Here is a 27,964-nt window from a genome sequence, read left to right on the forward strand (position 1 = left end):
AAGAAAAGGACCTGATTTTGAGTTCCAGCACCCATACTGGACAGCTTACAACCATTTGTACCTCTAGTTCTAGAGGACCCAAGTCCCTCTTCTGGCACCCACGGGTACCAGGAACACATGCAGTACACAAACATACATACAGGTGAAACACCCATACTCATAAAGTAATAAAAAATTTATATATTACAAGTAGTGAGGCCAAGTGACCTTGGACTGAGACTCCAAAACCATGAGCCGAAATAGCCTGTTTTTCTTTAGAAGCTGATGGTTTCAGTTTTATTGTAGCCTAGAAAGCTGACTAACAGCAAGAGCATCTAGGCGATGCCCAGTTGCATCTGTGGTGAATGAGCTGCAGGGAGCCTGTGGACACAGGTTGTGAGCACAGAGCTTCCATTCTTTGCAAGGGGACAGCCCGAGGGTACCTCCTTGGCTGCTATGGGAGAGAATGTTTATTATTAACACAAACCACACTGACTCCAGAGCAGCTGCCCGCTCTGTGCTCCCCATGACAATGCGGCCAGTGACCTCACTCCCCCACAGGCTTCCTGGTATTGCACTAGTAGTATTCTTTATTTCAATTTACTTCATTTGTGTAGCAGCTCTGAGCTGTGGGGTGTCAAATGAAGAGAGGATTGAGCTTGCCCTAAGATAGACAGCAAGGCCATGGAAAGAAGCTGGAACAAGGAGGCCTATTGGCCAATGCTGGCCCAGCACAGGTGAGGGCTGATGGCTGGTGGTGGCAGTAGTGGTGATGGTGTGTCGTGTGTGTGTGTGTGTGTGTGTGTGTGTGTGTGTGTGTGTGTGTGTAGGGGTAGGGGGTAGACTTCGAGCACCTTCCTTAGGTATTGGCTAAAAGTCTGGCCCTGTTCTAGGGGGAACTCCAACTGGGTGATACTTATTTGAGGTGAATCTTCCTTTCAGAGAAAGCTAAAAGCAAGGAAGATTCAGTCAGGCCATAGAGGAAGGTTGTTTGGAGGGAATTTGCTCCAGTTTCCAGAGTGAAGGGAGGTAACTTCTTCCCACCTTCTCATCATTGGTTTAGAAAGTGAATACTGGGGCTGGAGAGAAGGCCCAGTCAGTAAAGAGCGTGCACACAAGCATGAGGACCTGGGTTCAGACCCCCAACATGCATATAAAAAGCTGGGTGTGGTGATACAGTGCTGGAATCCTAGTGTTGGGGGGTACAGACACGAGAAGATTACTTGGGCTCACTGGCCAGCTGTTCTTGCCCAATAGATGACGTTCATATTCAATGAGAGACCTCAAAAACTAAGGTGGACAGGGAGAGAGGACACCTGATGTCAACCTCTGGACTCCAAATGCACACGCATATATCTGAGAATGCACAGTCGCGCGTGCGCGCGCATACACATAGACACACATACACAGTAACTGCTAAGCACAAGGGAAGATCAGCGCCCCCTGCCCTCAACTCCCTGCAGATGTAGTGTGACTGCTTCAGGATGTTTCCACTGGCTTTGCTCTCAAGGAGCTGCATGGGGCCGTGAATATTTGTGACATTCATTCTATGACACCAGCCCCCCACCGACTGTGTACATAGGAGTTGGAGACACATTCCTTCCTGCCCTTTGTGGCTATGGGGTGTGTGGCACAGTTCCTAGCCCTATGTGGTGGCTGTGGGCTTGGCTCAGCTCTCCTGCCTCCCTGGTCAACAGGCCATGGCAGCAACTCAATAGGGTGCCTTGTGCTCAGCAAGTACTCCTTCAGGGTTGTCCTTGGAACTGCAGACACAGGGAGGAGATGTTTTTATGGACCTGAGTAACTCAGATGGCCCCACGAAAGGTCAGATCCACTCCCTCTAGCCAGCATTGGAATGTGTGCCTGTCTTCAGGGCTCTAGAAGTTTCTCTGTTTGGGGCAGAAGTTATGGCTGGAGAGGAGATGGAAGGCACCATCCTGTCCCAAATCTCTTCCCTCCCAGGCCCCAGTGCCTGGCATTCTACAGCAGAACTATTAAGCCATTAAGGCACTCAAGAGCTCATGTTCCTGGCCATTCCACTGCTGTAGGAGAGTGGAGAGCCAACATGGAGGTCAGTTGCCCCTTTGCTCAGGACACAGGGTACTGTCACTTTGTCCCCAGGACTTCTGAGGCAGAGACACAACTAAACCAAGATTCTAGGGTCTATATGCGAAGTGAGAACTTTGTGATTCTATACCCTAGGCCTTTGGCCCAGTGTCACATATTGGGAATAGATATGACACTGATCAGTATATGCTGGTACCAGCGCTGGTGTTGTAAGCTTGGAGTCCTTGTCCAGGCCTCCCTTTCCTCAGCTGTAAGCAGACTCATCTTCATGCCTTGGATAGGGAGTCTGAGGTGCCAATGGGCAGACTTGCCCTTCATCCTGCCCGGCTCTGCATCTCAACCTTATGCCTCTGGTTAAGACAGGACTTGCTGGCTTTCCTGTGCTGGCTCTGGCATATAGACAGCCCTGCCTACCAGCCAGGGGCCCCCACCACAAGCACAAGGAGATGATTGTCCCTAGGTTGGCCTCTACACTACTTCTTGCCGCCAGAATGCCCTGCCCAGAGTTCAGCCAGAGTCGGAAAGAGTCTGGCTGCTGGGGAGGATACCTCCAGAGGCCCCCTGACTGGGTATATGGGAAGAGCCAGGGACCCAAGAGAGATGAGGTATCATCTGGACGCTGGGCCTGGGTCTCTCGGTTACACAGGAAGGAGATTTGTCTAGTGGTCATCAGTTCCGAGAGGGAGGGTGCAGTTTGAGACAGTGAGTCATTTTATTTGTCCAGCCTAGCACCCACACAGTGCCAAAGCAGCCTCTTATACACAGGGACATCCTCTAACATGCTTAGGGGATGCCCAACACCACGGTGGCAACAAGGGGCATGGTGCTGGGTTTTCCTGTGTTCCCACATTCAATACACATTATACAGAACAGGTACATCGAGGGTTAAGTGCCATAAATACCGGGGTTGGAAAGATGGCTCAGTGGCTAAGACACTTGGGTTCAGTTCCTTGCATCTACATCATCACAGTCATCTGTTACTCTAGTTTTGGGATATCTGATGCCCTCTTCTGGCTGATGTGGGCACTTTATGCATGTAGTACACTTAGAAGCAGGCAAAATACTCAGAAATGATCATAACACACCATAACAAAAGTCATAGAAAACCTACCAATCATTTCTGGAGTTTTTCATTTAATATTTTCAAGCCTGGGTTTTCAAGCCATATAAAAATAATATATGGGAAGCAAAAGCCATGGGCAGGAGACCACTGCGAGTGCATGTGGTCGTATGAATGACAATGGCCCCATAGGCTGGTATATTTCAGTGCTTGGTCCCCAGTTGGTGGAACTGTTTGGGAAGGATTAGGAGGTGTAGCCTTGTTGGAGGAGGTGTGTCACTGGGGGCAGGGGCAAGCTTTGAGGTTTCAAAAGCCCACGCCATTCTCAGTTAGATCTTCTTGCTTCATATTTGTGGATCAAAGGTATAAGCTGTAAGCTACTGCTCCAGTGTATGTCTTCCTGCCTGCTGCCAATCTTACTGTCATCATAGTCATGAATTCACCCCAAAATAAGCCCCCAAATAAACTCTTCTTCTATACGTTGCTTTGGTCATGGTGTCTTATTGCAACAATTTAAAGTAACCAAGACAGTGCACTTCACCATCCATCCCAGCCACCCAGTGACACAGGAAGACCACAGACACCTACCCATCTGAGCAGTGTCCAGTGTGACTCAATAACCCCACTCAAGAAGCAAAGACAAAGTGGGTGAGATAGCGCCTCTACCCCTGTGGGCAGACAGGTAGCCAAAATGACACACAGCAAAGTAGTCACAGAACACCGGGACCCTAAGTAAATGTAAGGTAGTCACTCTCAATAAACAGACCCAGGAAAGCTCCAGGAAAGGGCACCTGCACTGAGTTCTGAGAATGAGTGGCCAGCTGAGACAGGGCTCTGTGCTGGGATCACTGGGCTGGACTTGAACAGGGAACCCCACCTGGATAGATCCACTTGCCAAGAATCAAAATCCTCTTACTTCCCAAGGTTTGGGGTGCAAGCAGCTCCTCCTGGGCTTACAGTAGTGGAGGCCTTGCCACATATAGTTCAGGACCCTGCAAGGCCTGTGCCCTAGCGGCCCTGGTCCTGTGTCTGGAACCACCAAATCCTACTTTTACAGGCCTAGATTACTGAATGGTAGGAGGAGCATAAATACAGAGGCACCAATCCACTGGGTCTTCTTGACTTTTCACAAAGTCTTGCTCAGACTCCAGAGTGCTGACATGACCCCATTCAGCCCTCAAGCCAGGGCTGGAATTTCCGATTCCTACATTACAGATAAGGAAGCTAAAGCTTTGAGAGGCAGAGACCCCTCCACGGCCTCCCATATCATAAGGAAGGAAGCCAACCAGGCAGCCAACCTTCATCCCCAAGAACATCTACTGGTTTCAGAGCTCAGGAAATCAACCCAAATCACCCAGACTCAACTCATGCATTTTACACCGAATTCTTTAACAGCTAATGGAACCTCGTGGTTCAAAGTGGGGAGGAAGAAATAGATAGGTATTATCTAGTAGGAGATGCCCAGTTCTGGGTTAAATGCCCCTTATCCTGGCAAGTCATCAGTATCTAGGGTAAAAACTGCCAGGGACTGCAGGAATCAGAGAGAAGCCAGGCTCTCTGAGTCTCATGCCCTAATGCTAGTGTGTTACCCTGACTGAAGCCCAAACCGGGAGAGGGACAGACACAGGAGGTGCAAGCCTTAACATGCCAAGCTAGTGGGGTGCATGCACTTCTATTTTGGGATGCAAGATGGTGCGGCAGCAGGCACTGTTCCCCAGTGTCTGCTCTGTTCAAGAGGCAGAGCTTCTCCTAGCAGATGGCAGTGGCCTTGGCAGAGGCCCCAGGTGACCTTGGCCTCTGGGGGGCTGGTTTCACTAGAGAGGAGAACCCGTCCTGAGCTGGAGGTAGGAACATTTTTACAGAGTCTGATAAGAGGCAGAAGACAGTCCCAGACACCCGCAGACCCTTTCTGAAGTCTCCTTGCTCTCCGTCAATGAGATTACTGTCCCAAATATGCTTTTTCTTGTGGACGTGAGTCCTTTAGGGATAGTACTGCCACCACCTGTGTCCTATCCCAGGGTCCATGGACACCAAGTTTTGTGGGGCTTTTGGGGTTTCCTTTCCCTGACTCCTCACCTTGAGCTCAACCCCAGTGGGGTAATGGTGTCCTCAGTCCCTACGAGAGCCCCTTCGGCTTTTCCTACCTGGCTTTACCTCCAGCCTAGGCCTGACCCACATGTATAGACAAGTATGTGTGGAAGAAGAGGTGAAATGATGGCAGGTCACAGGCTTCAGGAGACCCACAGAATATCCTGCAGTCACTCAGCACACATGTACTGAACCAACTCCATGCTAGGTCCCATGCTTCCCTTTGCTGGAATCAACCCATGCTCTCTGACGGCACCACTGATCCAGAGATTTCTGCAAACAGAATGGCAACTCCAGACCCTGCGTGCTAGCTGCAAACCTTCAGGAAAGAACCAGTCAAAACCTGGGGGACTGAGGTAGTTCAATGTCACTGCAGCTGGGCTGGCAAGACTTAGCACCAGCCTCAAAGCCAGGGATGACTTTGAGTGTGGCGGTCCCAGCAGCAGAAAGGAAAGAACCAAAGGTCGCAAAGGAGATAGGAATGGCTGGGAGCAGGGCAGGGTGGGGAATGGTTGGGGGATGAGAAGAGCAGGCTTTGACAACCCCAGTCCAGTCCAGTTCACCAGCTCTGTCTCGCCTCTCTCTCTGTGACAAGGCAATTTGCTGGAAGCCAATTCACAGAATAGTCAATTTGTAGAACGCCAAAACCATCAAAAGGCCTTGTTTCCCGTAACCTTTTCGTTTTAGCCGACTGGTTTCCATTTTTGTCTTCAAAATGGCATTTGCGGGAGCGTTCAGTTTGTCTCTGTCCCCGCCGCCTGCTGTGGTGGCAGCAGGCAGAGGAGAGCGTGGGGACTGTACCATCACTAACATATGTGGCTCTGGGCAGAGGGAGAGGAGGAATGGCTGAAAGCCAGGCAGACTCACAGGCGCAGGGAGAGGCGAGGCCTTCTTCAGAGAAACCCTCAGGTTGAGGTGGGCCCTGATTCTGGGAAGGGCCTAGACCCTGCTCCAGTAGCTGGCTGACAGTCAGGCCTATGAGCCTCCAGAGGGGTTTACTTTTAAGGGCTGGGACTTGTGCCAGGACTTCTGGTGAGTTTGAGCCTTGGAAAGGAGGGTCAAGGGATCTCAACTGACAAAGAAGAGGACAGCAAAGGGTTTTAACCACAGAGTACCTTAGAGGACAGACACTAGGAGGTGGCCAGCCTCCGTCCCACAGTCACCAGGGTCTGAGCCAATAGACCCATAATGTGAGGCTCAGTTAAAAAGATACATTTTATTTTATTTTTACTCGTTTGTATGCGTATGTATCTGTCTTAGTAAGGGTTTCTACCACTGAAAAGCACTATGACCAAAAATAACTTCTATGTTATAGTCCATTATCAAAGGAAGTCAGGGCAGGAACTCGAACCAGGAGCTGAGGCAGAGGCCATGGAGGAGTGCTGCTTACTGGCTTGCTCAGCTTTCTTATACAACCCAGGCCCATCAGACAAGGGGTGGCATCACCCATAATGGGCTGAGCCCTCCCACATCATCCCCAATTAAGAAAATGTGCTATGGGCTTGCCCACGAGCTAAATCTGGTAAGGGCATTTTTTTTTTAATTGAAGTTTCTTCTTCCCAAACAGCCATCCTAGCTTGTGTCAAGTTGACATAAAAACCAGCCAGCACAGTGTCTTTGTGAGTGTATGCCATGTGGGTGCAGGTACCTGTGGAGGACAGAAAAAGAGCTGGAGCTACAGGTAGTTATGAGCTGCCTGGTGTGGGTGCAACTTGGTAGTAGATCACACACATCCCATTCCCAGCACTAACCTCTCCAAACAACAACAAAACAAAAACCATATAAATCAAATGTGTGACTCTGAGATAATTTTAGACTCATCTGCAGTTATGAAAAAATAATATTGAGCGTTCCTGCCAACACTGTAGTCATTTTGCTAAACAGTAACACCTCAGAACTCTGTAGGGCACCAGTTCCCAAGTGTTGCTCATCCCTTGGGTAGAGTGTATATGTGGTAGAATGGTGTAGCACTAAGACCCCCCCCCACACACACACACTCACCAAAGCATGGCCTCCACTGACGGCCAGGAATACCTGGAAACAAGTTCCTCACCCCGAGACTGGGAGATGTGTCCCAGCCTAGGCCTCCATGGAGCACATGGCTCTCGAAAGTCACTCTACAGATGTATGCTGTGGAACAATCTTTGCACACTTTATTAACATCAGTTAATAAAGAGCTGGCTGGCCTATAGCTGGGCAGGAAGAGATTGGACGGGAGAACCAGAAGGGTGGAGTCTGAGGAGTCTTAGGAGCTGCCAGGAGACATAGAGAAAGCAGGATGGGAAGTGTGTAATGAGGTAAACAAGCCTCGGGGCAGCACAAAGATTAACAGAAATGGGTTAATTTAAGTTATAAGAGCTATCTAAAAACAAGCCTAAGCTATCAGCCGAGAATTTATAATTAATAACGAGTCTCTGTGTTATTTGGGGGCGCGGCTGGCAGGACAGAGCTGATCTGTGGTCTAGACAGAAAACCATCTCTGCCTACAGATGTCCAGCCTACTTGTCCTCTGCCCACTCAGACCTCTGTGCCCTCCAGAGCTGTTACACTATTTGCTGCCCTAGGGCAAAGAGAGGACACACAGAGTGTCAGGAGACAGAGGAGTCACAGGGAGTAGCTCCCATAAGCAGGGCAGGAAAGAAAGAGCAGCTAGAGAGACTGAGGGCCAAGATGCCCCTAGCAGGAGTGACTTCTCTGTGATAGCTTGGGCCCCCTATTCTGAGACCTTCCACAGCCTGCCTGCTTCCGTGGCAGTCACAACGGGGGCTGTCAGGAAGGATGGAAGGCCTAGGGGAAATGACAGGAGGAGGAGGGAAGATAGGTAAACGGTGGAGGTGTGGGATAGAGAAGGGTTGCTCCTCAGTACTCCTAAGGATTAGCTTGCCAGACCCCTTCAGATACCTGACCCTGGACTCTCCATCCTCTTTCCTCAGCATCTTGAGTGCTGGGGTCACAGATATACACCACCAAGGCTGTGGAAACAATGATGACACTGGGCTGTTTGGGAGAAAAATGCTGTGGAAAGTCCACACATGAGAAGCAAGCTAGTAAGCAGATGTGACCATCACAGGCCCACACACTTGAGGTGAGCAGCACTAAAGAGCCAGGTTTGCAGAGATGAAAGACCCACGAAGAAGAGGAACCACAGCAGGGTGCCTACACACCGACACATTCATGTGGGCTTGGTACAGGGTCAGATAAATCCAGGTTTGGCTCTTTGGAACTTTCTGGAAATAACCCCCCCAACACACACACACTCCACTAAATTTCTATCTACAGTTAGTTGAATCTAAGGCTATGAAACCAGACTGAACATAACATCATCATTATTGCAAAGCTAGGCCCATTAGTCGACCGCAAACGGCACTGTCCACTTCCGTTCTGAAAGGCATGCCAGACACAATAAGGCTTGTCAACATCTACATCACAGCAAACCCGTAGCCTGTCCCTCATAAACACTGCAGACGCGGAAAGACCTGGTGTTGAGATAACAGTCATTTGCCAAGGAGTGGCCACCCTTGAGCAGCTGATCCTACAGATACCTGCTGGGGAAACCTTGCTCCCAGGAAAGCTGCTGCCCTTGGAGACATGATGGCCTAGGTGGTGACAGCTCTTGGCAGAGCTCACAACATATCACAGTCCGATCTTCCCTTGACTTTGAGAGCAGTCACATTCCTAGAAAACTCAACGTATAGCCAAGTCACACAAAACACATTTGGAGATCTATCTTGTTTGATGCAGGCAGGGGCTCAACGTCCTGCTCAGGCTGGCTTCAACTCAGTGACATATCCACCACAAAGAAGTAGAAGGAGAGGACCAACTCTACAAAGTTGTCCTTTGACTTCCACTTACGTGCCATGGTAGGTGCCCCTCTACTAAATGCACACGCAGACACACACAATAATAAACAAACAAATAAACATTTTAAATCCTATGCCTAATAGAACTGATCTGGACCAAGATTTATCAAAAGTGATGGCAAGGGTATGACATGTAGGTACTTCATAAGGACATCTGACCAGTGTCCTGTCACCTAGGATTTCTGGTCACCTGGACCCTCCTCTCCTTTGAACTCCACCTTCGAAACACCTGCTGCCTACCAGTCCTGGCTCCAAGAACAGGCAAACAAGGGTTGGTGAAGAGGGAGTGGGGGTCTGGAACCAGACAAACTCCTGGCCATAAACCTGAACAAATCACTTCCCTGCAGAATGTGTCAACCACAGACTCAACATGCCATAGTTCCAGGGGGTTGAACAAGGATACTAGCCTGAAGTTCTCTGAGATCAAGTTAAGCTAGTACTATGATGTAGGCCAGGGCCCTATGAGCAGGGTGCCTCATCCTGAGAAACATGGTCCCACTGTTAACTGCAAGGAAGAACGTCCAGCTGCTCTTGGTCTAGCCTGAAGACCAGTGCTCCTGACTCCTGCAGCTTCTCCTAACTGCCCACTGTGGCCAAGGGATAAGTCAGGTGCCTGCCCCGCTACTCTCCTCCAGCACAGGAGACAACCTCAGCCTCACCCTCCAAGTCTCTACTCAGTCCACACTGAGCTGGGACAGTGGGAATCAGTCCACAGGGCCCTCCCTACCCATGCCGCTGTTCAGCTTTCCCCCTTTTCTTCACAATCAGCAAAACTCTTCAGTATGATAACAGGTCAGAGTTTGGGGTTAGGGTGGACTGCACAGGTTTACCCCTGCCTGAGTGTTACCTGGGACAAGTTGTTCTAGGACTCAGTTGCATGGTCTGTACAATGCAAGTAAGAGATGGTCAAACGAGTTGAAAGACACGACATTTGCATATTCAGAGGATCCTGCTTTCTTTGTTCAGGTGGCAGATGCCCATTCCAGTCCTGGGGGTTCAGCTGACTGTGGAGACCACCTCCTGTGTTGGGGCTGATGTTCACAAGTACCTACCCAGGAACCTGGTAGTACCCAATCCACTGCCCTGCCCTGTAGTCCTACTTAGGACAGTGCCTGGCACCACCAGGACTCACTGGCTTAAATGTGTATCCTGCATGCATGGGATGTACTGGCACTTTTCTAGGTGCTGAAGGTCTCTGAGGCTTACACACCATCAGGAGTCTGTCAGGTATAGCTTATATTCTATTAGTAAGCAGACTGACCACCCAACAAGCTGGACATAGTATCAGGGTAGATAGAGGCTCAGCAGGGAAGTCAGAAAATGGCAGGGTGGGAGGTCTGAGGCTTTGGTCTTGCATAGCTGGTCAGAGCCAAAAAGGAAGGGAAGAGGGGCCAGGAAATTTCAGGCAGTCAGCAAATGAGCCAGTTACTGGATAGATGGGTGGACCACAGTCATGCAAAGAGGCAGTCAGTGCCTTGCTCTGCAGATCTTTATAGTTCCACTGCCTGAGCTGGAGCCCTCCTCAGCCGTTGCCTTGAGGATGGTGAAAATGCTGCTGTAGTCAATCAGTATGGGGTACCTTCCTTACAACGCTGCTAAGCTGACCAAAGTCAGCTGTGGCCTGGTCAAGGACTGCAGGCCTCATCATTATCTTTATTCCATCGCCAGGCCACCTCCAGAGGAGACTGAGGACCCACCTCTTTCAGTGTTAAGTTTTAATTCTCAGAGTGACCCATAGAGTGACCCAGCGGGCAGGAAGAATGAGGATGCCTGGGGAGGTGAAACAGGGTGCACAGTGTACCTGTTTGTGGAGCAAACAGGCCAAGGGACAGCCTGATCAGGTGACACACGGTAACACACGGCTGCTCAGGTAAGGGAGGAATGTGTTGGGGGAGGGGCAGAACTGCTAAAGGCACAACAGCAAATAACTGCAGGAGCCCAGGGAATTCCTTCCCTCCCTGCACCTCAGTCTCCTGCTCTGTAAAATGGGCTCAATCATACTCTATTTGTAGCAGTTGAGGAAAGCTGATCAAGCTATAGGATGTGAGAAAGCATAAGACTAGCCAAGACTGCTCTGAGCTGACAGCCATCACCCCCTTCCAGACGTCTGGCCTGGGGAACCAGAAGTCTGGAGCAGCAAGTACTGAGAGGTCCCTGGGCTGGGCTGAGCCCTGCCCTGGTCAAGTGGAATATAATGATGGCCCAACACAGGCTGCTGAGTACCTAGCAGATAAATCAGCAAGGCTTGTTTTACTCCAAACCCTCTGCAATGGCAGAGGTCACAACCCTTCTCTAGCTCTCCCTGGCTAATCTGTTTGGGGTGGTCGATAGCAGCAGAATGTAGGAGGAAGCAGGGCAGGAATAGCTTAGCCTACAGTGCCCTAAGAGTTAGAGAAGAGTGGTCTCAAGGAAGGCAGGCAGGGGGCACAGGTGCCTAGACAGGTGCTGCCAACAGGGCTGCCTAAGGCTGTGTGTTCAGATGCAAGTCCCTGGCCCTCCCCAGGCAGAATGAACCTTGGGAGCACAGTGGAATCTATGGGATGAAGTCGTGCACTTGACAAAATGATTTCCATGAAAAGCCCAGGCCCCGTGCCGAAGCCAGTGAATGCCAAGTTTCCACGGTCATGTTTTTCCAGTCTCAGTTTCCCCATTTCAAAAATGGTGTGTGTGTGTGTGTGTGTGTGTGTGTGTGTGTGTGTGTTCATGCCTGCCTATGAGAAGCCTTTCAGATGGTGTTCCTGAGTGTTGGAAACAGGCCCTGGGCCAGGCTGCTCTCCACGAGGATTGTCACATTTCATGCTAATAACATCTTCCCTCTGCAGCAGCTTAGTAGCTCTGCAAGTTGTCAGTTTCTTTGACACTGGAGACTCCTGTTCCAGAAAAGGTGTGGTAGGTAGGAAGGAGGCTGCTGCCTGGGAAGTACCTTCTCCAAATGTGAGACAAAGTTCCAAGCTGGGGAAAGCTTTATTATTTCTGGCCTTAACACAGAAAGCAAGGACGCTGTGTGGTTTGCTTAAACCAACAAACGGACTCAAAGGCTTTTCCACTGAAAATGCAGACCCAGAGCCAGAGGCCATAGTCCCACTCCTCCTACAGGGGCCTACAGACCGGGCATGCTGAAGAGGCACGGGCTGTGTTTACTTTCTACCAGGCTCATTAGCATGGGAACCGCCCCTTGTAGGAGGGGAGGAGGCAGAGCCTAAGAGGGTTTGGAGGGCCCTTGATGGGGTCTGGGACCTCTGCAAGTTCAAGGTCTATTTGAGGAGAGTTTAAACATCCCAGGTGACCTCCTACAAATTCCTGCAAGCCCTATCCTAGTACTAGTGGCTGATCCCAATTCAAGAACGTCATGGTTTTCTCTCTAACCTCAGAAGATCTGAGATCACCAAACTGTCCCTAGCAGCTTCCAAGCACTGAGCAGGCAGAGACCAGACCCAAACCTCATCCAATTTCCAGAGCCTAGAGCACCCAAGTCGGGCAAAGGTTGCTCTTTCAAGAACAGCCCCCAGAGAGCCTAGAAAGAAATTGCCTTTTGAATCCCACTGCCCCCTGGGAAGCCTGGCTTCACCAAGCACAGCTTTGCTTCCATAAATACCAAGTCCCGTGATGTCACCACCCTAAGCCTTTCACCGCCTCTGCTGCTGGCATCAGGCCCAGCTGACGGGTGCTCTGTACCCACACATTACACCTGCACTGGACACTGCTGCCACCTTCACCTGTCCGTGGAGGATGCCATCTCCTGCCACTGTCTCAGTCTGCTGATGGCCTTCCACCTGGCTGGGTGCGGGCCACAGGCTTGCTGAGCACCAAAGCTGGGGGCATTGCCAAAAGCCTAAACCAGGGCCATGGGTCTGGGGGCCCTTGTATGTGGATATGGATTAGGAGGAAGGTGACTGCCTCAGCAAGAGACTTTCACAGCTGAAGGAAGATTTGCTGACTAAGATAATTTTTCTCCTCCTCATCATCAATGCCGCCTCTGCCGCAGGAGACAAACACTAGAGACAAGCTTGCTCCCTCTGGAAGCCACCTGCAGAGCAGCCACCCCACACCCACCAAGCCCCTCACTCCAACACCATTCCAACACACGAGTTGTGGTCCTTTCTGCCTCAGGCTTCAGGATAAACCTGTCTCATATACTCACAAATAGCGTCTTCGGCAAGCCATCCTGCCCAAGTCTGATCTCCTTCTCTCTCCTGCCTGGGCTGAGGAGGCTCAAGGTGGTTCAGAGGAGGAGCAGGATGCTCAAGCGAGGTGGAAAGGAAGAAAATGAAAGCCAAGGACAGTCACTTTCCCAGGACTGGCAGGTTCATCTAGAAAAGCTGGGAGTAATGTGGCAGGGGGCTCCAAACAGGTCTTCCCACGCAGGGTTTACACTGTGCCCAGAAGCCTGGGAAGACGTCGAGTCACCATGGTCGCTAGGTTGGGCGGGGGCGTCTGCCTCGCTGCTACCTGGGACTTCCTTGGGATTTTTCCCTCCCGCACATCCGGGGTGGCAGGGTGCTGGAGAGAGGAGGGGAAAGCTGGGGGAGGGGGGTGTCTGTGCCGGTTTGCTCTCGCAGCATCCGGAGGAGGGACAGGAGTGCAGGAGCGCCCCCCTCCTTCCAGGAGCAACGTAGTGCGGCCGAGCTGGACCAATCGCCAAAGTGCTCGTTGCCGTGGCAACTGCAGCATCAAACAGAGCTGCCCTGCGGTGCCGCTGCAAAATCAAGAGCCCTGGCGCTAAAATCGAGGTGGCTCCTTCCTGGCCCTAACTGGAAACCTGGTAATCAGTTGCTAAAATGCATTTGCAGCCTGAAGAATGTAATGATGGCACTTCCTTCCAGGGTAGCTTTTCCATCCATGACATGGAAACTTAGGAGCCGCTAAACTAAGCAAATACTCAGGAGAATTTGTGTCCTGGAGTTAGGGGCTGTGAGACTTCAGCAAGCTGAGTGCTTCCTGGGAGTCTCCAAAGTGCTACTGTAAAATGGGATCATGACAGCCGTGTGACCAGTCCTGGAGGCCCTACTACTACAGTAGCTGAATAGCAGATGACATAGTTTGGATCACTGTTGCCAGTTATTACCTAAAGGGAGGGAGGCCAGGGCTGGGGCCAGTCTGTTCTAGCTGTGGTACCCCTCCTCCCTCCCTTCTTTCCCCCTTGCCAGCACCCCCAGTGTGCCTGCAGAGCATCTGCCTTCATTATGGATACATTCAAAAGGGAGGGGAGGGAGAAAACATAAAAGTCAGAATGTAAAATTGTGCCTAGCAATCAGATCAGGGTTCAACCAAGGAGAAAAGAGGTGTGTGGAGGGTGGGGAATCTTCTTGAGCTGGGGTCAGGGAAAGAAGGCCTCTCCAGGACCTCACCCAGTGGACTCTAAAGGCAGGAGCTGTCTGAGCAAAGAGCTTGTGCTAAGGCCCTGAGGCAGAAAGATGCTGGATGGATTTGACGGATGCTGACACAGCCATCATAGCTAAGAGGTGAAGATGAGAAACGTCCACTTCTCTCCCTGCACATTCGCCTTCTCCCCCCTCTGAGTATCTCATGCTTTCTTGAGCAGGCAGCCTGTTTACCCAGTGTCAGTCAGGACTCTCAAACCCAGCTGAGCATGTGTCTAAGGAAAGCTTTTAATGCACACACCAGACTCTGGGGAGTCACGGGGGGTCTTCACCCATCTAGGACTAACGGACAGAAGGTGGCGCAGCCAGCACTGTGTCTGGCCTGAATCTTCACTTGCAAAGCTGTCTCCAGGGGAGGGGCACATGATAGGATGAGACTGTGAACCCTCCAGTTGGGGGTGGCAATTGCCAGGCTGACTCCATTTCTTCTTCCCATCCTCTCAGCCGCTCAGACCCACGAAAGCTAGGGGAAGATGGATGCTTCACTCTTGGGTTCTGTTAATTTATTACACAGGAAATGGGTCTCAGAGACAGTGAGCAGCTTAAGGAAAGTTGCACAGCAAAGAGGGATAGAGGCCAGATGAAGAAGACCTCATTCCTCTGGTGGCTGGAGTGGGGTGGTTCCTTGGATGCAGCATAATAACTGCTGAAGCAGCTGGGTGGCCAAAGTGCAGGGGACTCTAGGACTGGCCAGTCTTCCCATGGCCTGCCCACCCCCAGAAGAATGCTGTCATAGGAGGAATTCAGACCCATGTGGGCTTAACACATGGCAAACTGGCCCCACGTCTCTACTTGACTGAGTTGCACTACAGCTTATCAAAGTCAGAATACCACCACACCATCAGAAGGGTCCTCCTTCTGTTGGGGATCCTATATCAGAAACAGGCTTAATTAACCATGGCCGCTTAGAGAGGTGGGGAGGGCACTAACACCGAGGCCAGGCGAGCCCACCAGTGTGCCCATGCTCCAGCAATCCCTTTCAGCCTTCTTAAAGAGGGGCTTCTTTTCCCACTCTCATGTCACAGATGAGTAAACTGAGGTAGCGAGGGAGAGATGGCTACCCTGAGTGTGCACTCTGTTCTGAAGTCCGCCATCCTGGCCTTCCTCTTGTCTTCCCCTTGCGTGTGACATCCATTGCACACCTGTATCTTTTCTGGCCCTTTCTCCAGAGGTGCACACGTCTCGCCTGTACTGCATTTTAAAGCAGTGAGTGATAAAGACCTCCATGCTCAGAAACAGCTGCCAAGGCTTCGGGGCTTTGGCCAAGCATTGAGTGCAGCACACAGCAGTTCTTCTCACACGGCTCTGCCTGGCACTGAGTAGGTCTGGTCAGGTAAAGAAGACTCCAAAAACCATGTGGTTGACATTCCAGCTGGTCTCGAACTTGAGACCCCAGAGGTTTCTGAGTTCAAAGAATGGGCAGGGGGCAGGAGCATGAAATCACCAAGTGAGGGCCAGGCTGTTAAGTTTAACATCAGAGACGGGAAGCCCAAGGGCACAAGAGGGTTCAGAGTCACAGTTAGGAAGTGGTGCAGCAGACTGTACCTGTCCACTTTAACTGTGATCAGATGCCTGAGGTGGGAGAGGGTGGCAAGCAGCTTTGCCATGGCTGCCCCTGCCTATGGTCATGAGTACAGGTCCATCCACCAATGCACGGTTCAGGCTGGGGCTGACACAGAGCCCTCCATAGCCAGTCTCTGGGTACACCCCTGTCCCCATCTCATCCCTGCAGACTGGGTGCAGAGCAGCTTCCAGGCCTTGTTCCAGAAACTTCTGATCTAGGACTTCCCCTCCATAGGCTGGAAAATTCCAATCTGCAGGGTGACAGGGACATTCAGGCAGAGTGTCTCTGTCTTCCAACCTGTGGCCATCTGTCCCCTAGGCAAGAGCATAACAGCATTTGGGAAGAGGGAGAGGCTGCTGGCACTTGACAAAGAGATATGCCAGTCTCAGTCATTCCAGGCAGGCAGCCATGCATCTCAGTTTTGGACCAACCTCACAGGGGTAGCAGCCCATCTCCTTTCCAGGTAGTCATATGCCTAATTGCAGAGCTCCAATGTGTTCACCCCCTTAACTTGTACCAGTCCCCAAAACACAAATACTTCAAGCCCCAGCACTGTATTTCCCTTTTTCTGAAGCTTGACATTTTCAGTAAGCAAACTGCAAATTACAGAAATAATGTGAATATTTATTCTGAGACAGGGTCTCATTTGTATCCGTGGCTGGCCTAGAGCTTACTGTGTGTACTGGGCTGGCTTAGAATTCATAGAGATCTGCTTACCTCTGCCTCTCAGAATGCTGGGATTAAAGCTCTGCTTCACCAGGCCCATTGAAAATGACTTCATAAAGTAAGTATATTCCTCTCCCTGCCCCCACTCCCCTGCCCCACATCTTACCCCTCTTGCTCATCCCTGAAGAAGAAGAAATGGTTCTCATCTGTCTGGAGTGCATCCTTCCTGCACTCTTCCTATGTGTTCATGCATATATGCATATGTGCAAGAAATAGAAAGCACTGCATGGATTCTGAAAACGATACCATTCTATGACGTTAAAAATATTTAAAAATTTCTAAGAGGCCTAAAGATAAGCACTGTGAGCCATGACACACCAGCTGCCTGTAATGAGAAACCTCACTAGATAAACATGTCGGAAGTCTTGGGGTCATGCCTTAGAACATCCTCTCCCCAGCCCAGCTCCCAGGCTCCCATAAGTGCATGAATGATCCGTAGGGAACATTTCTTACTCAGCTGTCCACACACAGGCATCCGAGCAGTGCAGCCGACGGTGCGTATTCAGAGCTGTACGTAAGTGGCCTCACACTGTGTCTTTTTCAGGAGCCAGCTCTCTGCTCAACACCACATTCAGAAGGCTAAATCACAGATTCTGCACCTCATAGGCTCGTCCATGCTGCAGTTGCCCATCACATGCCTCTCATATCATAGTCATGGTCAGCATTCTGGATGTGGGGGACCCTGTGGGGAAGGTTGGGGTAGGGGTTCCATTGTCTATAGCTCCTCCCCTCCCTGCAGGGTGGCCAAGGACAAAGCAGTACCTGAGCAATTATATTTGGAAATGTATGTGGGCTTCTGGAATCTCAGTAAACACTTCCTTCTGCAGCAAACAAAATATCATTGGGTACCCCATCGCCTGACTTGTGGGAGATCAAATTCCTACCCCAAGATAGTTAAGAAAGGGCATCCCTGAGAAGGAATTAACATCTGGGACCACAAGGACTGGCATCAGTTCCCCCCAGCCAGGCTTCCCTCAGAGTGTGCCAGGCTGGCTGTGTTGCATGACGCTTGCCATAGGCATACATGAAGAAGCCCAAGCTTCACTGGGGAGCCTGGGTTGGGGAGAAAAACATGTTGGTCAATGTCACGTTGTATTGGATGCTGCGGCCTCCAGAAGGAATAAGTGAGCTTGCTGGGAGTCACCTGCCTGGGAGGTGGGGTGAATGAGAACAAGAGGGGGTGCTGCTGAATTCTGGGACCCTGAGCTGAGGGTGCAGAGTGATCTAGGACCAAATCTGAGATGCAGTGGCTCGAGGCTGGGAGTCCCTCAACCACTCCCATAAGGCAGTAAATCAGTGGTCAACACTTGGTACCACCTCTACCACCAGCTGGGGACTCTGGGCTGGGAAGTTCTCAGGTCTGAGCCAGGCTCTGCTCCCACTCACAGCTGTGAGGTAGTGACTTCAAGCATTGTTCAGGTCCCAGAAGCTCTGCTTCCTAAACTAAACTTGTCAGAGGTCTTTCAATTTGAATGACTTTTCAATTTACTTTTTTATAGACAGAGTCTTAGGTAACTGAGGTTGGCCTCTAATACAGTAGAGATGTGGATAACTTTGGATTTCTGATCTTCCTGCCTCCACATCCCCAGTGCTTGGCTGATAGGCGTGCACCACTACACCTGGTTTATGAGGTGCTGAGGATCAAAACCAGGGCTTCCTGCATGCGTTTCCCAGCTACCGACAATGCACCTCATGTGTTGGCCAATCCCCTCAACTGACAGACATCCACATAAAAATTGCCATGGAATAAACTCGATCACTTTGTTCTCACACAGCCTGGGGAACTGGGTGCCAATCTTGGAAGCCTGGGCTGGTGTGAGGGTGCCAGGCAGGACTGATGCCTGGGTTGCCTACACTCCCAGCTCGGGTTCTCAACTCAGCACTCAGCAGCATCTACTCTTGTTCCCATCACCCCACCTCCCAGCAGCTCACTTATTCCCTCTGGAGGCTGCAACATCCAGAACAGGGCAACACTGACCAACATGCTTTTCTTCCTAACTAGGGCTACCCAGTGCAGCTTGGGTTACCCAGAGCAGGGCAAACCAACAGGGAGGTTAGGCAGATCAGAGAGAGGATGGAACACTGGGCTATATAAAGGGGGGGGGGGATCAATGAGTCAGGGCCCCAGGCCATAAGTGCCCCACCACAGTCAACATGAAGTTGCCAGCTATCCTTTCTTTATCTGGATAGGACGAAGCTGGCTCAGGCTTGCTTTAAGACACAACTAAGCAGGAACACATGAGTGAGAAAGGTCACACACCTTCTGGGAGGAGGTGAATACTTTGGCTCCTCAGTCCTTTCCCCAGCCCTGTCTTGAGGGAACTGTGCAAGACCCTTAATTGTCCAGTTGGGAAAAAGGGGGTGCTGGTGTGATGATGTCTGTGCAGTTGGAGGCAGGGGTGATAAAGACACTCACTGACATCTTCCTGTATGGTAGAGACCATACACTCACCATGGTTCACACAGTCCCTGACTGTCAGGACCTCCATACTGGAGGATGTGAGAGCACCGAGTATGGTATGGGGATGAGAAGAGAAAGAAATATTATGGAGTAGAGGGAGAGTGAGAAGAAGAAAGGAGTAGGAGATAGGGCAGGATAGGACCTTGTGGGCTTCTGAGTGGGCAGTGCACTAATAGCTCTATGAAACAGTGGAGGTGCAGGGTGAGAGGAATGAAGGCTCCGTCTTTCAGGAGTGACGGACAAGTGCAAGATGAGGGACATGGAGGATTCCAGAAAGTCATGAGGGCCTTGCTAGAACCATGGGCCTAAGAAGGTGGGCGGGGGGAGGGGGCAAAAGATTAGGCCTAATTGAAGAAATGGACCTTGGAAGGGAAGGGAAGGAACAGAAGGGAAGTCACTTGAGTGGAGGGAAGAAAAATAGGCACCCTGGCCCCAGCTGTGGTGCTCCTGCCCTCTGAAGGCCACTGCTAGACAGAAGGCACTTCTGTCTCCTCCAGAGTCGTGAATGCTATAAGGGCAGATCTCATGGGGTCTGTAAGGCAGTGAGCCCACAGTCTCCTGTAGCGGTAATCCCCAGATCCTCAGCCAGGCCTCCACATCCTTTAGAATTCTGCTTCCCAACCTGTGTTATTTCTCCTGGCATATTCGGGTACCTATCACATCAGAGGAAGCCATGTCCCAGCAACCAGTGAATTCCGTAGAGACACCAAGCTCAGATATGCCCTGCCCACTAGCACTTGGACACACTAGGCAGGTAGGATGGAGCTTAGAAGCACACCCTGACCACTAGCTCTGGACTGTATGTGAACACGAACTGGAATATGCTCATCACAGAGAAACTCAGTGGTTATGCTAGAAGATAGCTCATTTGTGCCCCCTGGCTGACTTAAACTTTCTCTTCTCATGAGCTGTAGTGATCTCCAGAAACCCTGACCCAATCCCAAAGCCCCTTCATTTAATTCTTGCCATCCCCAAAGCTATCCCTCATCATTTACCATTTGGTCTCAGGTTCATTCAACACAGGTTCAGTTAGGTCCCCCTCCCACCTCTGCCCCAGCAGCTCCTCACCATCCTTCTCTGTATCACTGCCCATAGGCCCACTGTCATTCTCAGCGGTGTTACCTTGGGCTGATGGGGACTGGAAGGCCATGTCTGAATTCACAGATTGGCTCCTAAGCTTCCCTCATGCCCAGCATGCATCTGGTCTTCACAGGACACTAGATAGATGAACAAACGCATGCCTCCTGTGACCCAGGCTGGAGTGAGGTCTGGGGCAGGCCCTGTTCTCTTACTATGTGCAGTGACTCTTGCAGGCTCTGCATCCCTGGACTCAGTCACATTGGACATTTTCCCTAAAGACACTGCACCTGTGTAGAACAAGCCAGATTCCTGTCCTTACCCTAACTCACTAAGCAGAACAACCAATCACCCTAGATATTGCAAGATGTCTACAGCTTGCCCAGGCCTACCACAGGTGCTGTGGAACATGGGACTATTTACATGTGAGACTTGTGGGGCAGGGTTTTTGATGTACAAAGGGGTCCACTTTGGATATCAAGAGATGAATGTTCTTGGTCTCATGCTTCTACCACGGACCCACCTACCCTTCCTCCTCCCTCCTTTTCTCCCGGCCTCCACAGATACTGCAGAAACAGGTCAGGGGTGTAGAGGCTCCTGCAAGCATACAGGAAAGTAGAGTTGCATTAGATGAGTCACTCCTGCTGGGCTACAGCCTGGCCCTGTGGCCTCTCTGACTGCCCTGACCTGCTCTGTCCACTGCTGCCATTCCAAGCCTAGAACCTTGCTCTCTCCTCCAACCCAGGTACTGTTGTTAGGTTCAGGACAGAGGTATGGGCAAGCAGAGGCAATTCCTGGGGGTCACATGCTCTGTGGGAACCTAGACTTTGTCACTCCCCTGGGGGCATTCTCTGAAGTTCAGTTCTACCATAAGGATGAGCAGGTAGGGCAGACAGGCCAGGGGAATCCTGACTGGGTTACCCTGAAATAGGGTGGTTATTTTGTATTTTCTGCCTCCAGGAAGCCTTGAGGCTCAGAGACAAGGCAGAGATCATGGGAGCAAGTGCTGCTCTAGGGTCAAGCCACTCTGTAGTATGCCACGTCAGAACAAGCTGCTTGGAAAGGGGCAGAGAGAGACAAGGAAAGCTGAGCAGCTGCAGAAGGAGCCTCAGAGGATCTTAGGTCTGTCAGTTCTCAAGAAAGCTCTGAGTGTTTTATACAGGCACCCCAGCAGAGGGCAGTATTTGGCTGCCTCAATATCACTGTGTAAAATCCCAAGACTGGTTCCACAGCAGCCAGACTCCAGGGGCTGGGTTCCTTCTCAGGCCTGCAGCCAGCCTCCCCCACGCCGAAGCTACTATGCTAAGCTAGCCCCTCTCTGATAATTTCATTGCCTTCTGCTACCTCTTGCTCCAGAGTCCCAGTGGGGCCTGTCATCCCTGGGATTATTGCAGCAAACCCCAGGCAATAAAAGGGCCTACATCAGCACTTTCAACCTTCCTAATGTTGTGGTGACTCCCAACCATAAAATTATTTTGTCGCTACTTCGTAACTGCAGTTTTGCTACTGTTATGGTTCATAAAGTAAATATCTGATATGTGACCCCTGTGAGGGTCTCGATCCACAGTTGAGAACTAATGGTCTAGATGGTCCCTAGGTGGGTAGTCAGAACTTCTGTCCTCACAACTCATAAGACTGGCAAGGCTTATGGACAGAGAAGACTGGAGGATTCCATTCCTGCCTGCCCATAGGCATCCAGTGGGTCCTTGGAGCTGGAAAGCCTATGCCCCATATGCACAAGGCAAGACCACAAAAAATGCTGCCAGGCCTTCTGCATTGGGACAAGAGGCTTCTTTCTGGACAGGTCTTATCCTGGGACCCATGACTGAGTGGAGACCTAGGAAGGCAAGGCTTCTTCAGGATGGCTCATAGGTGATGTAATTTCATCCAGCAGGTGGTATGTAGTATGTGGTCAAGGGCACCCAGGGAAGCATGGACACCTAGTGGTTCTGATATGAGCACTGAGGCCTGTATAGGCAGCCATGGCTGGAATCTCTGCCTGCACCCAGGCTCTAGTTGTGGCTGGATCCTCCAAAGGCATCCTTCCAGGCCCCTGATGCTTAGACACTTCCGTATCCAATACAGGAACTCAGCTGGGTTACCCTCTTGGTCCCAGGTGCCCCCCTGCAGGCTCAAGATGTGCCTGAGACCTATCCAGTCTATCTAAAGCTTCCATTCCCTCTAGGCTCAGTGACTGGTTCAGAGATGGGAGATGACCCAAGCCTAGCAAATGAGAAGCAGCCGAAGCAGGATCTTTTAGATGCTGGACTTCAGAAGTTTGACTATGAAAGACAAGGGCCACCTTGTCATTAAGCTATAGACTTCCTGAGAATGAGGACAGGGAAGCAAGCAAGGATAGGACCCCAGATGGTGGCAACTGTGACATCATCTTTGATCCCATCAACTAACTCTGAAGACTCACGGACTGGACCGTTTACTCCTCTGGATAAAACCTCCAATGCTCTTTGGACTTAGACCAAGACTCTCACTGACACATGCAGGGACTATAAGCTAGAGAAGCTACCTCACAGCCCCACCCGTGCTCAGTGTGCTCACCTATCAACCCAAAGGGTTTGCTAGATGCAGAAATGGGAGGTGGAGTTCCTGGGCCTATTTCATTCCATTCCTACCTGAACATGATCATCCTAGTCCCAAATCATGTCTGGTTCAGCTTCTCCTGACCTACCTTGTGATAGGCTTGTGCTGGGCACTTCCTATGAATGGTTCAGCAAGGAAGCATCCACTAGTGACCCACTGCACAGATGCAGAAACAAAGCCGAGGGGTTAGGAGTCTGATCACCTGCATACTGCCAGGCTGAGGGTCACTGGTGGTCAGATCCAGGTTGACTGGATGCCTCAACTGTAAACTCCTGGCCTTTTTTTCTGTGGAGCCCCACGAGGCCTGTTTAGAAATGTGCTCTTCAGAGAGTACTGAACTTCTCTGGATCTAAACTGGGACTCTAGGGCAGCAGGAGATTGACGTTTAGCATCTAGCAGGCTTCTCAGTATCACCCATCAATACGGGGCTAAGCAGAGCATGTTTCTGAGGGCTGGCAGTGCTCATTACCTAGGGGTGGTGGAGGTGTGTAGTTAGTTCGAGCCCAGGACAGGATCTGCAGCCCACTTCCTCTGAGTGCTTGCCCTCCCTCTACACTTCATTCCTGGTTCACAGTGCTGAACAGCTATACCGTATAGAAAAGCATTGCCTGGAGGTTTCCTTAGGCAGGCCTGACTACTGCTGTACTGCTTCCCAGGAACGGACCCTGCTGCAGTCCAGTTCTTGCTCTTCCTGCAATCCCCTGCTCCTGAGTACTATGTGTTTTGCTCTCTAATCACCATGAGCTCTTCAGGGGACTTGTAAGCAAGCTCCCGGGACTATCTAGACTTCCTGCGCCAGAACCCTTGGAATGAGCCTGGCTCTTTGGGAACACATCTCTGATGAACTATATTAGGGATGTGCTGACTTCTGGCTTGAGCAGCAGCAGAAGAGAAAGAAGGAGCTGAGGACATTCCTAAATGTTTCCTAATGGATGCACCCAGAACTATCTCCAGCTACAACCCCTTCCTGCTGGGTGCTTATCACTGCCTCGCCCCTCTTCACCGACACCTGGGGCTTTTTCCTTAGCCTTCCCCTTGGGTAGGCCTGGCGGGACACTGAGGATGCAATCACCAGCCTTTTAGGAACTGCTGCTGTGGAAAAGAGCTGGGATGTCCTCCCATGGAGGATGCTGAGCGAGACTCATGCTGGCAATTTGCAGCACAGGCAGATGTGGAGACAATAGGAGTCTGATTGGCAGGGTAGGAGGGGCTGCAGCTGCATTTGGAGGAGCTGAGAAGGTGGGGTGTCTGTAGCCCCAAAGGAAAAGTGCTGAGCCAGCAGATCCAGCTCTGTTCCCAGTCGGTTTCCACTCCGGCTACCACTTCCCTGGACCTTCTGCTTCATGGACCACATCTGTGATGCCAGTTGTCATGAGGCAAAGCAATGGGCAGAAATGTTTGGAGCATCTCTGACTAGTGGGACCTGCCTAGTTGGGCTCAGCCTGCCATTATCACGTTTCCTTCTTATTTGTGCAGGCATCTGTTGAGCAGCAAGTATGTACCAACCTCCTGAGAGTGGGCTCAACCTCCAGACCGTTTTCTTCTCATCCACGCAAACATTTATTGAGCACCAAGGTCTGACGTGGGCAATGGGAGACACCGAAATGGACTGCACCCAGGACCCCATCCCTCAGGATTTTGGTCTTAGCTGTGGGAAAGGTGGTCTTTAAACGACCTCAAAGCAAGGGCAAGTGTGGAAGACCTGCTCATGAAGTTACCTTCTCCTTCACTTAGTCATTAAACAGAACTGACTACCATCACACTAGGTAACTGGCATAGATGCTCCCACTGGGGATTCAGTCTAGCAAGAATCCAGCCTGAAGGCAGGAGGCTGACTTACCACTGGGAAGACACAGCAGAGGAGGTGCTATGGGAGGTGGGTTTTAAAAGGTGCATAAAAGTTTCCTGGGAGTGGGAGCTAAGAAAGCATATTCCTAGGGGAAACAACCTATTCAAAGGCACAGCCACAGATATCTGAGAAGACTGCCCCAGCAAGGAGGAGCTGTTGGAGTCCTAGCCCCGTCACACTCCGGGACAGGCACAGGGCCAACAGATCCCCCTAAAAGAATTTCCTCTCCCATGCCAGGCAATGTTTTGTGATGCCCTCTATCCCCTGGAATGGCACCCTGAAGGCTGGCCCATAGAAACTACAATAAGACCAGGGCAAGGAAACTCACTGCTCATTAGTGTCTGGGGGCAGAGTTGAGTTCAAATCCATATCTCAGTTCATGGCTTGGAGCTGGCCTTGGCCTGGCTATCTGCTGTGCACCCCAGACCCAGCACAAGGCTCCTCTTCCATTTGACATCTGGCCAGCTGGAGACCCAATCTTCTCCTGGGAACTGGCCCAGACGTTCTGCATGCCCATCCCACTTCTAGGTCACAGGCCTAAGGAAACATCACTGGGCCTTGACGGTCCTTTATTTCTCTAGGCCCACTTTCTCTCCACTTCAGTAGCTGCCTGCAGAGCTGATGATTGATGAGGAAGAAGGAGGAGAGCATCCTCCGCCCCGGAATCGCTCTGGCTGTGCAGTCAACTTTAAACTGATGAATAACGCACAGACCCAACATTCATCACCCGCCGTTTGTCACTGGGAAGCTGGGCAAATCTGTTCTTTGTGTCCATCTACCCTAGTGTCCTCCACACTATATATCCTGAAGAGGCTCAGTGTGTAGAGCTCCAAATCCATGCAGGCTCTGGAGACCGAAGCTGAGCAGCTCTAAGCTAACCCCAGAATGTCCTTCATGTCTACACTGACACAAGGTGGCTCATGGCCTCAGTGCAACCTGTGTTGGGTGAGAACAATAAAGGGGGTTCCAGAGGACCCCAGAAATCTCTTCACTCACTCAATTCACATACCATGATGCACAGCCATCTTTCTGATCACTGAGGGCAGAATGGAGGATAAGACCAAATCCCTGACTATTCAGGGAGGTCGACTAGCAACAAGGAAGCAGGAAAGTTAAAATATAGTAAGAATTAAGCATTTGGTGTGGGGAGAGGGGAGCATAGTAGACAGGAAACTGACAGCACTATAAAGGAGATGCCATGGAAAGTGGGTTCCAAAAAATACAAAGTTAGACACTGGAAGTTTGAAGACTGTTCTAAATAAAAAAAATTATGAATAAACGCAAAGTCGGTGTGAGCTAGGAAGATGAGGAGGAGAAAGAGTATCATTAACCTCAACAGGGGAGTGGGGAAGGTCATACCGATGGGTGGAGAGAGACATGGAGACATCAAGGAATGGTGTTTGAGGCAGGGGCATCTGTGCACACAGGCCCTGAGCTAGGGGAAATAGAGAGTTAAAAATCATATAATGGAGCTCAGTGATTAACGGGGAGATGGCCCAGTGGTTAAGAGCACTTCCTATTCTGGCAGAGGACCCAAGTTTGGTTCCCAGAAGCCATATGGCCGCTAATAATGTCTGTGACTCCAGTTCCAGGGGATCCAATGCCCTTTTCTGGCCTCCTGGAATATATGCGCAGACATACATGCAGGTAAAACACCTATACACATAAACTAAAAATAAATAACAAAGTCCTCTCTGAAGATCAGAGTAGTAGATTTCATTTTCATAAAGTTCCTGAAGCAGTGAGATCCACAAAAAAAAGAAGGCTCTAAAGTTGGCCTGAAAGATTCGCCTGTACACACCCTGAAATCCTCTCAGTTACCCACTCTCAACAGCCATCCTATAGGATGGGAATTAAGAACCAGCCATGCTGTCACCACACAAGCTCTTAGACACCAGACAGTGACCAGGACATTGAGGACAAAAACAACAGGAGTCGGGCAGAGGTTCCCAGGGAGTCAAGCTTTGAGTCTGAAGGAGGTATCCTACCAACTGTATCCCACACCTGCGGTGCCCACAAATGACAGGCAAGGGCTGCAAAGACCCATGTGTAGATGGGAGCACTGTTTTAGTCTCAGCATGGCTGCCATGAGTTCCATCACCTCAGAGCAGCAAGATAAACAATTTTAGGTTCTGGCCAAAAGCTACCACCACCCTATACGTGAAGGTAGCTCTGAGGACTCACAGGAACTGACAGGCTCTCATCCCAGCAGGTGATCCTAACATAATAGACTCCTGGGTCTCTGACCATGGCCCCCAAGTGGCAGGAAGTCTTGGTATCACTGCATCAAAGCCCCATTCTCCAATCTCTGCCCACCCTCCTTGGCCAGGAAAAGCAGCATGAAGGAGGCCCCTGTGTGATGTGCCAGCATTGCCAGCAGAGGGCAGCGTGTATGAGAAGGCCCTGAGACATGCCTGCAGGGCTCCGAGGACAGCATAAGGCCAGGGTAACCCGACAGAGGGGGCTAAGAGCATAGACGGAGGAAAGGTGAGCGAGTGGCAGTTGACATGGAGGACTTGACCTTTACTCTGGGTGAAGCTCGGAAGGTTCTGCACAGAGAACAGTGGGGACATCTTGTGGGCTTTGCAGCAAGAAGTGACAGGCATAGCCAAGTGTCTGTGTTCTCAGTCTGTCATTCACTGGGACAGAACAGGCAGGGAATGGAACACAGCCCTCTGTGTCTCCCTCTGTCCCTCCTTCTAAAATCAGCTTAGCAGGCTCCTTCATCTCTTGCACACAACACTCTTCCTCAGCAGGGGCCCTTGCACATGCTGTATCCTCGGGTCTATATGCCCCTCAATATCGGTGGAGGGAAGAGTGACAACTTCCCTAGGAGTCAGCACCCTGGGGCTTTCTTCTCATCCACCCAGCTGTGTTGCATCTCCAGGAAATCGCTGTCAACTCTGCCTCTGAAGCTTGGAGCTGGAGTCAGGGGCTGAAGAGGCTTCAGGGATGCAGATTCTCAGGTCAGAGCTGGGGACTTAGCACAGTGCCACCAAGTGCTGGTGATGCCTGCAGGGTCCAGGGCTGCAGGCCAGCCAGGTTCCTTCCCAGCAGAATCCCTACAGATCTGCAGTTGTTTGTTGATTCATTCTACAAGTGTTTATTGAACCCTGGCCCTGGGGATTGAGCAGGAAGAGGGACAGACAGAAAACTAATGGACATGTGCATGCAAAAGACGCCTCGAGGGGGCATTCAGTCATCTGTGGAGGCTCAGAGGGAAGGGCCATCACGAGGAGAAAGCCTTAGGAGAG

General features: G+C 50.9%; 1 protein-coding gene across 6 annotated transcripts in view; it reads right to left on the reverse strand.

Annotated features, from left to right (window-relative positions):
• The window catches only part of Iqsec1 (IQ motif and Sec7 domain ArfGEF 1), a 325,272-nt gene that overhangs the window by 135,244 nt on the left and 162,064 nt on the right, over positions 1–27,964 (reverse strand). For 2 of the 6 annotated variants that reach the window (XM_041640196.1, XM_041640177.1), the window contains exon 1: positions 13,196–13,561. The exons of the other annotated variants lie outside the window; for them this stretch is intronic. In XM_041640196.1, coding sequence (XP_041496130.1) covers positions 13,196–13,218 — 23 coding nt within the window. In that variant the 5' untranslated portion in view covers positions 13,219–13,561. Of the gene's footprint in view, positions 1–13,195; positions 13,562–27,964 lie in introns of those variants that run through there. 6 annotated transcript variants of the gene reach the window in all.

This window comes from Microtus oregoni, unplaced genomic scaffold (assembly GCF_018167655.1).
Source record: "Microtus oregoni isolate MIOR12 unplaced genomic scaffold, Mior012 000002F_ref0000024, whole genome shotgun sequence".
NCBI lineage: Eukaryota > Metazoa > Chordata > Mammalia > Rodentia > Cricetidae > Microtus > Microtus oregoni.